This window comes from Hypanus sabinus, chromosome 10 (assembly GCF_030144855.1).
Source record: "Hypanus sabinus isolate sHypSab1 chromosome 10, sHypSab1.hap1, whole genome shotgun sequence".
Classification (NCBI taxonomy): Eukaryota; Metazoa; Chordata; class Chondrichthyes; order Myliobatiformes; family Dasyatidae; genus Hypanus; species Hypanus sabinus.
This window is the reverse complement of record NC_082715.1, coordinates 81,361,540-81,377,228: the sequence shown is the minus strand read 5'-3', so window position 1 is coordinate 81,377,228 and position 15,689 is coordinate 81,361,540. Positions and strand designations below refer to the sequence as shown.

Genomic DNA, 15,689 nt, shown 5'->3' with positions numbered 1-15,689 from the left:
TTATGGAATTGCACTTGATGGACCAAAGGTCCTACTCCCGCTCCTAATTCCTATGTTGACCGAGAGCAACTGGAGACCTAGACATTCTACAGGGTAAGAAGTTCAAGTTTATTTTCATTCAACCGTATAAATGTATACCGCCGTACGAAACAACGTTCCTCCACACCAATGTGCACAATATAGTACATATAACTCAACCACAACATGATGTAATATTACCACAAATAATAAGGTGCATTTACGACACAAGTCAAAAAGTAAAGTGTATATACCACCTGCACTTCAAATGTGATGAGACCTATGTGATTTCAGGGAGTTTAGAAGTTTCACGGCCTGGGAGAAGAAACCGTTTTCCATCCTAGCAATCTTATCCAGATGCTACAGTGCCTCCAGCCTGATGGTAGGAGTCAGAGAGATTGAAGGATGGGTGGTGAGGATCACTGACAATGCTAAGGGCCCTACATACACAGCACTCATGATAAATATTTTGGATGGGTAGAAGAAAGACCATGATGATCCTCCCAGCAGCCGTTGCAATCCTTGGTAAAGCCTTGCAATTCCCGTACAGACAGTGATGCAGTTGGTAAGGACACTCTCAGTGTTTCAAAGTGATTGGAATGAAAGTAGTTGGAATCAGTTTGTTGCCCTGAGATATCACTAAACACCTCAAAGCAGTTTATACTTACTAATTCAAAATCAGTTTCTACTCTGAAACAAAATGTGCAGTACAAAACAAAATGGGAACAAGTGCCCAAAGATATTAATCTATCAACTTTTTAACCTGGAGCATTTTAGCATTAAATAAATATAAATAATGCCTGTTATTTAAAAAGCTATGCCTCTTAGTCTTATAATGTTAAACAGTTCTTAATAAGTTCAGCAACAAATAAAAGCTTCAATGTTTAAAATTTACCTGATTAGAAGCAAATAATTCTCCTGCTTGTTTGGAAACCAGTTGGGAAAACAAAGGAATTCTCTTTACGTGATGAATACTGCCATAGATGTCCGATTGTAGTAAAACAACTTCTTCTCATGCATACTGGAAAATCACAGCTGCAATATGCATTCACCCTGCATCATCACCCTTCAACTATGATAATAGATCGCTGTGAAGTAAGAAATTAAAGTCATGCATGGGCTTTGCTGCAATTTCTTTTAACATCTGCAGGTTAAACTTTTTATCTTAATAAAGCAGACAGGGAGCAGAGGATTTAATCAGAGGTCAATTTTTATAGTAAAATTTAACAAATTAGTTCACTTACCTACATCCATCATCAGGGACTCTAGCCACCTAGGACATGGTCATGATGGCTTCATTTCATGCTCTCGATATTCATTGTTTATTTATGTATTATTATTTCTCTCTTTTTGTATTTGCATAATTTGCCTTTTGCACACTGGTTGAATATCCAAGTTGGTGCAGTCTTTCATTGACTCTGTTATGTTTACTATTCTATAGATTTATTGAGTAGCGGTTGTATATGACATATATGTACTTTGATAATACATTTACTTTCAATTTTGAACACCAACCGTTTATCATTAGTATTGAAAAGAATATACCAAACATTTTTTATAGAAAGCACAAGAGAACAAATCTGTATAATTTCGGTGACAGATTGTCACAAAACACTTTCAATTCCTAAGGAATTTAAGGAGGTATAGTTGAAATGCACAAAATACATCAGCGTTGAGTTAAACTTTTGGCGAGCATGCTATGGCAACTTTTCCATCCAGTGGGGAACGAAAATGCGGGTCAGTTTAACATCAGATACGAAAGGTAGCCCCGTGCACAATGAAACAATCCCTGTGCCATAGGAAAAGCCTCACGCCAGTTGCTGAACCAGACTCAAAGCGGCGCTTCTTTCCCCGTCCGCATCCCCCCTCCCTGTCATCTTCTTCTACGACTTGTTAAAAATGTTACTTACGAAGCGTTGCGATGATTGTAAAACGATGTTCTGCCCTGTAACCATGGTGACTCCGGCCTATAGCAGTTGGACCTCAGGACCTGCCAGGGATAATCTTCCCGGAAGTTGGTTGCTTCCTCCCGGAAGTTGGCTGTCCCAGCATTCTTCGCGGCCATGCATGGACGGTTTGTGTCCCAAAAGATCAGCCGAACGCGTTGGCGGCCGGAGCCCGGCTCCAGTTTAGGGCCGCCGGAATGTCTCGCCACAGGCTCCTGGGATGCGGAGGTATGTGTGCGTCGGGGCGGGAAAGTGAAAGTGTTGGTGGAAGGGAACCAGGAGGCGATGAGGTGGGAAGTGTGAATGAGGGATGGAGGGGAGATAGGCGGGGGGGGGGGTGCTTTCCCGGGGGCGGAGGGGAGGAGAGTTGGGTGTGCTTTCTGACGGCGGAGGAGAGGTGAATGATGCTGTCAATGGGGAGGGAGGGATCCTGGAAGAGATACTGTGCCTCGGCAACCTTGCAGCACCTGGTCTAGTGCTTTCTGCCAGAATGCAGATGCTACTCTAAAAAGAAGCCTTTATACCAATAAAGCCCTTTGTGGGTGTTTATAGGGAGAAACACTTTCGACTCTTCTTCCTTCTCCAACTGTTGGTAGACCTTAGATAAGTCTACTTTGCTGAAGTGCTTCCATCTAGAAAGGTTTACAAATATATTCTCTATACTGGTAGAGAGTATTGATCTACTTTCGGTACTAGGTTGATGGTCATCTTGAAATTACCACAGATTCTGACATACCCGTCCTTCTTGCCTTCTTGGGGACTGGCATTCCCCATAGGCTCTACTCAATCTTGGAAAGAATTCCTTCAGCCACTGTGCGATCCATCTCACTAGCTACAGCACAAATACAGCAGCCTGTTACATGTTGTGCAATCAAACACATCTATCCTTTTTGATGTAGCCAGTCATTTCTGCTATTTTTGAAAATTTGTTTTATTATTATCACCCAGTACTCTCTGTTTATGAATCCACTACAGAAAAACATGCTGTGCTTCAACAGGTAGATAGTTGTCTTGGGTTTGTTTTAAAACTTCTTTATCACCATTGTTATGTTTTGTAACCTCAAAAGACTAATCAAATAAAAAGTATGGGAGCTGGGAGTTGGTTTACAACAAACACAACTTAATAAGGTGCTGGGTGCAGCTCGCAGGTGTTGCTGCACATTCCCGTGCCAACGTAACATGCCCACAATGTTCAGAAAAAAAATCACAAGCAACACCTGCAACAAAACAATCCCCATTCCTTTCTCCCACCCGAACAGACAGCCCTGCAGCCCCAAGCTAATGATGTGTTTTTCCTCCCCAAGCAGCAGAACAAAGTGTGCCTTTGGGAGACACAGGACATTGATACCACTGAATCAGACCAGTTGCTTGTGGAGGACCCGGAACTGCTGTGTGAAATAAAGCACAATGGTGATGTCATGGATTTGCAGGTAATTGGTCTGGTTTGAAAGAGATCGTGCATCTTATTTCTTTGAGGAAATAGTAGGCAGGATAGATGAAGAATAATCAGTGGATTTTGTTTATTTGGATTTTCAGAAGACCTTTGTCAAGGTGCCAAACATGAGGCTGCTTAACAAGATACGAGCCCATAGTATTGCAGGAAAGATACAATCAGATAGGCCGACTGGGAGGAGGCAATGAGTTGGATTATAGGGGGCCTTTCTGGTTGGCTGTCAGTGACTAGTAGTGTGCCACTGTGTTGGTGTTGGGATTGCTTCTTTTCATGTTGTATGTCAGTGTTTTGGATGAAGGAATTGATGGCTTTGTGGCCAAGTCTGCATTCGATACAAAGCTAGGTGGAGGAACAGGTAGTGTTGAGGAAACAGGGTGTCTATAGAAGGACTTAACCAGATTGGAAGAATGGGTAAAAAATTGGCAGATGGAATATAGTGTATGGCCATGCACTTTGGTAGTAGGAATAAGGGTGTGGACTATTTTCTAAATGGGGAGAAAATTCAAAAATCAGAGATGCAAATTTACTTGAGAGTTCTTGTGCAGGATTCCCTGAAGGTTAACTTGCAGGTTGAGTGGGTGGTAAGGAAAGCAAATGCATTGTTAACGTTCATTTTGAGAGGACTGCAAAAGCAAGGATGTAATGCTGAGGCATTGGTCACAGCACACTTTGAGTATTGAGAGCAGTTTTACGCCACTTATCTAGTAAAAGAGGGTCCAGAGGAGGTTCATGAGAATGATCCCAGTAATGAAAGGGTTAACACAAGCAAATGATGGCCTTGGGCCTGTATTCACTGGAATTTAGAAGAATGAGATATGAGAAATGAGATACAAAGCATGTGCCTCCATTATCAGTTCAATTTTAAATTCTGTGCACATGGGTTATATTTATATCTATACACCTGATCCCCACTGTTGCTGTAATTTTGTGCCAGCTCTCATCTATCATACAGTCCAACCACTGTCAATGTATAAAGGCAATGGTTTGTCTTTTTTTGTTGTAGTTTCTAGATCAGGAGAGGATCGTCACTGCTTCATCCACAGGAAGTGTGACTGTGTTCCGACATCATCCGAACAACCAGGTAATAATACTAAATCATGGCATTTTTGTGTCATGAAATACAAATAGTTTCTGAAATTAAAGCAAATTCATTGTTATGGGAATACAAGCCAGTGGAAAGTTAGCTATCTGCAGCAGTACAGTACCTTAACATGGCAAGCATGATTTGCATAAACTTAATGTAAATTATTCATAACTTGCATGATTTAAAAGATAAATGTAAATTACATGAGTTCAAGTTGAGGGAAGTATATTCTGGTGTAGAGTTTGGGCTTTTTTTAGATTGATTCAATAATTTAATGGCAGTGGGGAAAAGGCTGTTGCTGAACTTCGACTTGTGTGTCTTCAGGCTCCTGTACCTCCTGCATGATGACAGCAATGAGATGCCCAGTTGTTAAGTCTCCTTAATGATGGATGACACCTTCCTGAGACAATGCCTCTTGTAGATGTCCTTGCAACTGTACCCATGATGGAACTGGTCGAGTTCATCACTCTTGCATTCCTGTGCATTAGAGTTTCCATACCAGGCCACAATGCAACCAGTCAGAATGTTTTCCACAGCAGAACTGTAGAAGTATTTGAGGTTTTTGATGACATGCAGAATCTTGTAAACCTCTCAAAACGTAGAGGTGCTTGTGTGCCGCCTTCATCGTTGCATCTGTATGCTGGCCCATAGTAGGTTCTCCAAGATCGAGACACCCACCAAAAGAAAAGCTTATGAGATTACTCTTAACGTGCTCTGTACCTTGTCTTATAAAGATCCTGTATTATTTGAAATTTAGTTTAAAAAAAAGATTTAACTGCTTAAAAAAGAAAGAGCTGGTTCCTCTCCTTCCCTCAATTGCATGGTCAATGGTTCTCTGCTATTAGATTTCTTCTCAGCCCTTCACCTACAACCTCCCAACCGCTTGCAGTTCCCTTCTCTTCCCCCTCCCCCCCAAATACTTTGTTTCACTTATCTCCTGTTAGCTTGTACTCCTGCCCCATCAGCACCTTTTCTGGCATCCGTCCCCTTCCTTTCCGGTCCTGATGAGGGGTCTTGGCTGAAACATTGACTGTTTATTTCCCTGTATATAGATGCTGCCTGATCTGCTGAGTTTCTTCAGCAATTTTTCTGTGTTGCTAAATAATCAGATCTTCCTGTCACAAATCAGTGATAATATTTTTTTTAAACTGAGTATACTATCTTCATCGTTTCTGTATTATTTTATATATTCACTGAAGCCAATATCATGCATGTTTTCAGAACACATTTTCTGTTTGTTTATTTTTTCCTGCAGACTCTTTCGGTCGCCCAGCATTGGGACCGAGTCCACTATCATTCCAATACCAGCACCCCCTGCACCAGCCTGATTTGTAGTGGTCCTGAGATTATTACTGTCGGGGAAGATGGCCGAATCAACCATTTCCAAGTTGACATAAAGGAACCAGTGCGGACTATAGGTGGGTGAAGGAAACTGTGGCTGAGTTTAATAAGGAATCCTGCATAGCAGGACAAATCAGATACCAACAGGTGTGTTTGGTGTGCCTGGCTCCTCAGTGGGAAGGCAGCAATATGAGATGGGTTGGGAATGGGAGACACAGAAGACAGGACATAGAACAGTACAGCATAGTACCATGATGCTGTGCTGCCTTCAACATATTCTAGGACCAATTTAACCCATCCCTCCCACATTGCCCTCCATTTTTCTTTCATTCACGTGACTCTCTCAGATCTTCTAAAATGTCTAATGTATCTACCTCTACCACCACCCCGGCAGTGCATTCCTATTGCCCCTTGTTCTCAGTGTAAAGACTACTGACATTCCCCCTCGTACTTTATTCCAATCACCTTAAAATTGTGGCCCCTCATATTAGGCAATTTATGCTGATTTGAATACCAGTTTTTTGGCACTTCTATATATACAAATCAACTTTTCTTGCCAAATGCGTACCTTCCAATTTTTTCCAGTCCTCACACCTGTCGCCACAGCTTACTGTTCCGTCCTCTTCTTTTCCAGTTATGATGAAGGTTCTCAGCCCAAAATGTTTACTGTTATTCCCCTCATTAGATGCTGCCTACCTGTTACAGCTATATAGGACCCTCGTCAGACCCCACTTGGAGTACTCTCAGTTCTGGTCGCCTCACTACAGGAAGGATGTGGAAACTATAGAAAGGGTGCAGAGGAGATTTACAAGGATGTTGCCTCGATTGGGGAGCATGCCTTATGAGAATAAGTTGAGTTAACTCGGCCTTGTAGCGACGGAGGTGACCTGATAGAGGTGTACAAGATGGTGAGAGGCATTGATCGTGTGGATAGTCAGAGGCTTTTTCCCAGGGCTGAAATGGTTGCCACAAGAGGACACAGGTTTAAGGTGCTGGGGAGTAGGTGCAGAGGAGATGTCAGGGGTAAGTTCTTTACTCAAAGAGTAGTGAGTGTGTGGAATGGGCTACCAGCAACGGTGGTGGAGGCGGATGCGATTGGGTGTTTTAAGAGACTTTTAGATAGGTACATGGAGCTTAGTAAAATAGAGTGGTAAGCCTAGTAATTCTAGTAAGCACAACTTTGTGGGCCAAAGGGCCTGTACTGTGCTGTAGGTTTTCTATGTTTCTATGATTTTCTCCAGCATCTTGTGTGTTGTTGAAGATTTCCAGCATCTGCACAATCTCTTGTCTTTGTTTCAGTTGGGATTGTTTATGGTCAGTGTTTAACTGTCAGTTGAATAGCTGCCATATTTGAAAAGTCAAAGGTTGTAAAACCAGATTGAGAATTTAAAGCAACTATTTCCAGTGTGGCCATACAAACTTCCAGCAGTCACTTTCCATTTAACATGATTTTTAAGATATTCTATCATGTATAAATGAAGATATTGACAGAATACTCCACCCATTAACCCAACCACCATCCCCCACCACCACTGCATCTACATCAGCAACTGCTCTCCATAATCCCACCATGTCCTTCGTCCACCTTATCTCTGCCATTTTACACTTGCACTCAGTTGACTATACATTGTGTTTTATAGGATTGCTTTGATATTTGTGTATTTTTTATGCTGCTTTGGATCTGGATATTTATACTCCTGTACTGAAGGATGACAATAAATAATCCTGAATCTTGAGCAGAGTACCTGATTGTTTATTGTCATACTTCAGTACACAAGTGTAAAAATGAACAAAGTGATTGTTTTTCCAGGTGTGATGCAACATAAAAAAACACCCAGCATATTAAACATAATAAATATATAAACAATCCTATAAAGCACATTGTACAGGTAACTGTTTAAATGTAGCATGGATTTTTTTTTTTGTCTTACTGGGAGAACCTAGGTATAACATCCAGGAAAACAGTGCTGCACTGTCAAAGTAGTCTCTGAGGACTCTGTTGAGAGGATTGGTGGTCTAATCCTTGGAGTAGAACATAAATGCACCAGCTGCTGTTGATTAAGCCATGGCTGGCATGTGCTAAACAGATTAAAACGTAACACCATAAGACACTGGAGCTGAATTAGGCCTTTGGCCAGTTGGGTTTGTATCATGGCTGACTTTTTTTTTATCCCTGTCAACCCCATTCTCTTGCTTTCTCCCAGTAAACTTTGATGCCCTTACTAATCAAGAACGCATCAACCTCCACTTTAAATATACCAGCTGCATGTGGCAATAAATTCCACAGCCGCATCACCTTCTGTCTAAGGAAGTTCCTCCTCATCTCTGGGTCTAAAAGGATGACCTTTTCTCCCCCACCATAGTAAACATTGTTCCCACATCCACTCTGTCTAGGTCTTTCAATGAGATTTCTTCCCTCCCACCCCCCATTTTTCTAAATTCCAGCAATTATAGGCCCAGAGCCATCAAATGCTCCTCATACATAAATCCTTTCATTCTCATGAATCTTCTCTGGACACTTGCAAAACGAGAGCTGGCTTTCACAATAATGCTCTATCTCATAAGGCATTTTTGCTGGAACAAAAGCTGTATGAATTTATATGTTTTTCTTTTGTGTTTGTTTAGAAAGTAGACCTCCATATCTCAACTTATTACTTCTTTTAATTTTCAGACAATGCTGACAGTAGTTCACTCAATGCAGTTACCTTTCTGCGGACAACGGAGATCTTGACAGTCAATTCCATCGGACAGCTGAAAATCTGGGATTTCAGGCAGCCAGGAAACAAACCTTTACAAATATATTGTTTGTGAGTTCAACAGCAATGGACTGCGTTGTCGAGCTCCTACACTCCATCCGCCAAAAGCAGAACTTCCCAGTGGCCGATCATATTAATTCCAATCCCCATTGACATTCCAAAGTTCCGGTTTGTGACCTCCTTTTGTGCCTCAATGAGGCCACCCTCAGGGTTGAGGAGCAATACCTTATATTCCATATGGGTAGATGCTAACCTGATGGCATGAATATCGGTTTCTCCTTCTGGTTTATAAAAGAATGTTTCTCTCCCCCTCCCCTCCTGTTCTATTCCCCACTCTGGCCTCTTTCCTCTTCTCTCCTGCACATCACCTCATGCTGGTGCCCCTCCTCCTCTTTTTCCTATGGTCCACTCCCTTTATCTCCAGCCCTTTACCTTTCCAAACTACCTGGCTTTATCTATCACCTCTAGCTATCCTCCTTTCCCTCCTCCCACCTCTTTATTCAGGCTTCCTCTCCCTTTCCACTCCTGAAGAAGGTTCTCAGCCTGAAATATTGACTGTTTTTTATTTCCATGGATGCTGCCTGACCTGCTGAGTTCCTCCAGCATTTTGTGTGTGTTGCTCTGGATTTCCAGCGTCTGTAGAATTTCTTGTGTTTATGTATTTAAGTCTATACTTGTTGCAAGAGGTAATAGAAGACATTTCAACAAGATAGGGGTGTAGATAATTGTAGTTGCATAGGCAAGAAATTGCCTTGGTGACATCTTTTAGTCTATAATATTTCTAATACAAACATTAAAGGAAATTGACAACCTTCTTTCAAAAATATTTGAGTGGTATACAATCGTACATTGTAGGAATATGTTTGTGAAGTGGGGTTCTGACCAATAAATGTAACAGTAATTTTTTTGGAGGAACACGAGTCCGCTCAAAATTGTTGTTGCTCTCTTGACTTCCCTCTGATTCTTTTTTTTAAAAAAGGCAATGATTCGAATCAGGTATCAATCTTTGGGCATTACCTCCATTATTGTACCCAAGGAATTGGACGTAGGCTCTAAGTCTTCACTTTGAGCAGGAAAAGAAGCTCTTTATGGTTTTTGAACAGAGTAGTGAAACCACCAGTAACTGACATATCTACTGTTGGGATATTTGAATGTTCTACCAAATAGAATCATAAAATGATTAGAGCACAAATGAGGCCAGATAGCTCATTGCATCTGATCCCCTCTCGATTAGTGCAATTTACTAGTTCTGCACCCCTGGCTGTTTACTGTAACTTTACAATTTTTTCCACTTTGTGCTCCTCCTGCTGTAACAACCAGGTTTTCAGAGTGGCCAGCCATTTTAATTCTGCTGCTCATTCCCAAACCAATGTGTCTGTCCAAAGCCTCCACTGCTGCCAAGTTGAGGCCAAACACAGATTAGAGGAATAATACGTTGTATTCCACCCTGGTAGTATCATGAACATTGATCTTTTTTCCTAACCTTTACTAACCACTGTCACCTGGTCCTCCTTTTGTTTCACTTTATCCCACAGATTCTAATACCTCTTCTTTCCCCCCTACCTTCCTGATCTGCCCATCGTCCACACATTTGTCCCTCCAGTCCACTGCTCACCACCTTCCCTTTATTCCATGTCTACTGTCCTAACAGATTTCATCTTCTTCAACCTTTTGTCACTTCAACCTATCACTTCCCAGCTTCATACATTGTTCTCATTCACTCCTGCCCCCACCTGCCTATCTTCCCTCTCACCTGGATGTACTTATCATCTGCCAGTTATTGCTCCAGCCCCTCTCCCCATTCTTTTAAATGTTGTATCCATTCTGCAGAAGAATCTCGATGAAATTTGAGGGCAATCACCTTTCAGTGCTGGTGATTATCAATTGGGGTTCAGTTCACACCACTATCTGTAAGGAGGTTTTAACTTTCTGTCTATCTTTGTGTGGGTTTCCTCTGGGTGCTCCGGTTTCCTCCCACATTCCAAAGACCTGCGTGGTAGGGGTAGTAAGTTGTCGGCATGCTTGCTGGCACCAGGAGTGTCCTAACACTTGCAGGCTACCCCCCCAGCTTATACTCAGACTGTGTTTATCACTGATGCAAACAATGCATTTCCCAATGTTTTGATATTCTGGTTGACACCGTGACAAATAAAGCTAATCTTAATTTATTTCCCTCCATAGATGATGTCTGACCTGCTGAGTACTTCCAATATTTTGTGTTGCTTCAGATTTCCAGCATCTCCACTCTCATGTATATCCCTTTTATAATCCACACAAGCCTCCTTCATCTCACCCAATTATATTTTTTCTTTCTTTGCATGCTTGTCCAGTCTTCCCAGAAATACACTGATGTCATTTGCCTTTTCTGCTGCTTATAATTGCAAGTTCGGCATTCTACTACTTTTTGGATGTAGTTTCTCCTACTTTTTTCCCCATTGGATGGAGATATATATATATGTATAATTTACTTGTCCTAGAATTAATAGAAATGCTTGCTTACTCTTTTTTTATTCTGACGGCTTTTAGCACAGATGAGCGAGTGCCTCTGCACTGTGTAGACAGGCATCCGAACCAGCAGCACATAGTGGCAACAGGTGGCCAAGATGGAACACTATGTATCTGGGACGTCAGACAAGGAAATATGCCCATCTCTGTGTTGGATGCTCATTCTGCAGAAAGTAAGTTTGATTCTTTTGATTATATGGACCCTCTGATGGCTGAGAATGTCCATCACTAACTGAATTAGCAGTTAAATTTGTGAATTTGAAGGTCACCTCCTTAAGTTTCACTTTTTGGTAAGGGAGATATGCAATCCTGAATTGAAACTTGGACTGAAAATTCAGAGTCCATTTACATGACGCTGAATCATTTTCAGGAGGAACCTCTTTAGCCAGACTGTGTAAAATGTGGAATTCATTACCACAGTTGATAGATACAGCAAGTAACTTGGATATGGTATGAAAAATAGTTAAGGGAGAAAAGGAAAGACTATCCTGAGAAGGTGAGATGAACTAATGTGAAAGGAGAGATTTGTGACATATGAGTAAGTATTATCCAACACTTCTCTGCTGTACGCTGTTACCTTACATTTACAAACAAGTCTTTAAGAATCTGTACAACTGCATGGATGTCAAACATATTGTAAAACTCTAATCCTACATCCCATTGTTCAAAAACACGAGATTCTGCAGATGCTGGAAATACAGAGTAACACACACAAAATGCTGGTGGAACTCAGCAAGTCAGGCGTCATCTATGGAGAAGAATAAAGAGCCGACATTTCGAGCTGAGGAGTCCAACATTTCTGTGTGTTACTCCCATTTTTCAAAACTCATAGTTTGGCAAGCTGGGCCTCTAGAGTGCAAGCAGTGTTTATGCTGGAGTTGGGGTCAGAAGTACAGGTAGGTTTGAGACTGGAACCAAGATCCAAAGCAATAGAACATTTTTCACTCCCCTTGAATTCACTGGGAAGTTTATTTGTGTAATAGTTAAAAACAGTGAAATAAAAATGCATTACAGTTATTAAAAGTAACATGCAAAAGTCTGTTTGCTAGTTCAGCATCACTGAAGTTCAGAAGGTGTATATAATTTACTAATGCCCTTCCCTTGGACAACATTGATGGCGTGGAGAGGGGAGACTTGCACCTTGGGCAACTGCCAGTCTTCCATAAAAAAAAACTTCGCCCAGGCTTGCGCCCTGGAAACTTTCCAAGGTGCGAATCCATGGTCTATCGAGACTAACGGAGGCCTACATATAATTTAACAAATAGTTTCCTATTAAGCAATTGGGAAGTTTTGGTGTTGCAAAGCACAACATAGAAATGCACCCCTTTTTCCTAAGGAATTAATATACTTATACTGATATAGTGCCTGTCTTCCAAATTAAGATCCTGCCCTATCATCTTATTATTGCCTTCCCGTTTGTCATTTTGACCGTGTTGAATGCATTGCAGATCTTCACATCTGTTTCACCTTCTCATTAAAAGCTAGCATTTGGTAGGCACATCTCATTTCTCATTTGTTGTCCTTCCCACATCTGGGTTTCAGCAATGTCTTGCAAGTCATGTGGATTACATTACACTAATATGGCACACTAGCCTCCTTCTTGCCTCTTTCAATTTAAAGACAAACTTTAAATGAACTAGTATAATTGTTTGTGTATTGTGCATTAGGAAGCTTATCACTCAATGGCTGCGTCTGTTACAATATTGCCTGAGATTGAATGGCAAAGTGTCAGGTTCTCAATGGTTTGCTTTTTTATTAACAGTGTGGGAAGTTCACTTCCACCCTTCCAACCCTGACCATGTCTTTACATGCTCCGAGGATGGATCTCTCTGGCACTGGAATGCATCTATGGTTAATTCTGAAAAGCCTTCCTTTCTTCAAGGTATGAACTGCATTGTTGATTGTTGATTTTAGCAATGATTTTTTTTAATTGAATGAATTTTGTCACCCTGGGTCAAAAATGCTATAAACAGAAATTAAATTTTCTTTTTGGAAAAACTGGGTCATTTTTATAGACAAAACATCTGAAAAGGTAAATTTGATTTTTGGGTATAACTGGATCTTTATGTGTCCAGGACAAAGAAGTGGGCAAGAAAAACCATTGGGGACATTATGCACCTTGCAAACTCCCTTTTCCAAATTCTCCCTTCTGGAAAGTGCAAACTTCATGCCATTTTAAAAGTTTCTTCCCTCAGGCAGTTAATCTGATCAACTTCCATTCCTCGCTCACGACCCTCAGCTATTATCTCAGTCACTGCAGTAAGCATTTTAAACCGCTTTTTATAATGCTGTTACATTGTAAATGCATGTTGGTATTTATGCACATTTTAGTCCATCTCAGTACATTGACTTATTTTAATATAATTCTTTATTCTTTTTAATTATTGAATGTTGTTGCCAACACACCACAACAAACTTGTAATTTGCGTAAATACATACGATGAATACGTTGATCCTTACAATGGTGAGCTGCCTCAAAAGAACAAAAACTGTGCTTTGTTTCTTTGGCAGTGTTGACAGTGTACCAAGTTAAAGCAGATCAAACTGTTAATTGTAATGGAATCAAAATTCAGTGGCCAAGCAGAAAACTGCATTTTCAGTTTTCAAACTGACCATCTGTAAATTTTGCTTGGCAATTGAAGCATTGTGCAAGACTGGTAACTCTGAAAGTTAGATGTTAGTTCAGCTAAACTTGCACTGGGCACGCACATTCATTCACATGCCTGATTTTTGAGAGTTTATGGCCAGGGACTGGAGGCATCCTGAAAAAGGGTCTCAGCCCGAGACAGTGACTCTTTAATAATTTCAATAGGTATGTTTAATGTCCGAGAAATCCATACAATATACGTCCTGAAATTCTTTTCCTTCACAAACACCCACAAAAAGAGTGCCCCAAAGAATGAATGACAGTTAATTAGAACACCAAAGCCCCTCCCATGCACAAGCAGCAGCAAAGCAACAACCCCCCTCCCCCAAAAGCATCAATAAGGACATAGACTTCTAGTAACCCTGGAAGACTACTCGTTCACCTGGTAATTCAACATAACACAAGCTTGCTCTCTAATAAGAGAAAAAGTTTCACAGTGAGAGGGGAGACATAACAAAACAACTTGCTGACTTATGGTGTTAAAAATCTGTTGCGTCTCTTCTGAGCTCCGTGCCCAAATAACTCAGGTCTCTGGGCACACCACCAGCAGCCAGCTCACTGCTTTCGATCTTCCATCACCCACTACACACCAGTTTTCTGCAGTGGCACCGACCTCCAGTCTGCCCACCCCCAGGGCCATGAAATCCTGGAACTCTGAAGGTGTGCTAGTCTTCTAGGCCACATCCTAGGTATATTGAATAGCAGCCAGTCATGAGACCCCAAGAGCAGGTTCCATTCCCACAAAGATCTGAAGTCAGCGTGTAACTCCAGGTCAGGGTCTTCAAAAGAACCTTGAAAGGGAAAAATAGAGATATTAAAGATAGAAATAGAGCTGTTTCTGAAGATGCAAGCAAAGGAGTTGCTGTTAGACACCATTGGCCTCCTAAGCTCCGTCCTCTTCATTTATTTCCTTAGATGCTGTCTGACCTGATTTCCTCCGGCATTTTGTGTGTATGGCATATTCTGGGGTTGGTCGCCTGTGTGTGTGAGAGGGTGGGAGGGTGAGAAAGGGGCTTGTTTTAATGTTGATGCTTTGTTTTATTGTGTTAAACATTGTGAATATGCTGTATTGACACTGGAATGTGTGGCAACAACTGTGGGCTGCCTTCAGCACATCCTCTTGGTGTGTTCGTTATTAATACATGATACATGTATTAAAACATGATAAATCTGAATCTGGGGGCTGTGCTTTTAGTATAATTCCATTATAAAATTATGACACTTAACCTTTTTTCTTATGTTTTCTTAGGTAAAAGAAACTTCGCATTAGCTAATCCAGCTTCCCAGGTTGACAGGAACCAGTCAGTGACCAGTGCATGGGTCACCAGTGATATTACGAAAGGAAAAGTAGATGCCAAAAATCTGCTGTCAGATTACATCCTGTCAGTCAATAGTTTGGATGTTGTGGGAGAGCATTTAGTCTGTGGGACAGATGCAGAAGCTATTTACATTACCAGGGATCTGGAAGTCTGATTGTAACCAGATTCAAATTTCTGAACGTGAACCATTGCTCTTAAAATCAAAAACTTGCCAGTATGCAGAAAATGACAAGCACACGTGGATTACTTTAAATAAAGTACCCTTCAAAACTGCCATGCTCATGTCTCATTTAAAACCTTATGTATAAAACCACATTAAATTGGAAGAAAGGCTACATCTTTCAGTCACAAACTCGTATCAGCTTCAGTATGTATCAAGTAGTCCTATACTTTTAATCTGCAGCTACAATTTATTGGTTTCTAATTTGTACTGCTGACGCCTTGCATGTTGAATGCTGATCTATATTGAAATAGAGATATGGATACACAAGGATCTGTATATGGGAAGTAGGGTCATGATAGTGTAGCAGTTAGTGTGATGCTATTGCAGCACCAGCCTCCGGGGTTCACTTCCTGCAAATGTATGTAAGGACTTTGTACGTTCTTCCCGTGACAGCGTG

The 15,689-nt window shown here is 41.2% G+C and overlaps 2 protein-coding genes across 10 annotated transcripts in view; one reads left to right on the top strand and one right to left on the bottom strand.

The window, feature by feature from the left end:
- The window catches only part of shprh (SNF2 histone linker PHD RING helicase), an 86,977-nt gene extending 84,926 nt beyond the window's left edge, over window positions 1-2,051 (bottom strand). For all 8 annotated transcript variants that reach the window (XR_009514401.1, XM_059982234.1, XM_059982235.1 and 5 more), the window contains exons 1-2: window positions 1,929-2,051; window positions 914-1,106 (exon numbers count right to left, since the gene is read on the bottom strand). The gene's annotated coding sequence lies outside the window, so the exon portion shown is untranslated. The remainder of the gene's footprint in view (window positions 1-913; window positions 1,107-1,928) is intronic.
- nup43 (nucleoporin 43) lies at window positions 2,038-15,343 on the top strand. Of its 2 annotated transcripts, none has more exons than XM_059982239.1 (8): window positions 2,038-2,192; window positions 3,272-3,394; window positions 4,421-4,498; window positions 5,757-5,919; window positions 8,514-8,649; window positions 11,125-11,276; window positions 12,866-12,985; window positions 15,000-15,343. In XM_059982239.1, exons 1-8 carry the CDS (start codon window positions 2,082-2,084, stop codon window positions 15,221-15,223), a joined length of 1,107 nt encoding a protein of 368 aa, XP_059838222.1. In that variant the 5' UTR covers window positions 2,038-2,081; the 3' UTR covers window positions 15,224-15,343. The 2 variants fall into 2 exon arrangements, with proteins under 2 accessions (XP_059838222.1, XP_059838221.1); XM_059982238.1 differs by having other exon boundaries at window positions 2,051-2,192; window positions 3,269-3,394.
- The last annotated feature ends 346 nt before the right edge of the window (window positions 15,344-15,689 follow it).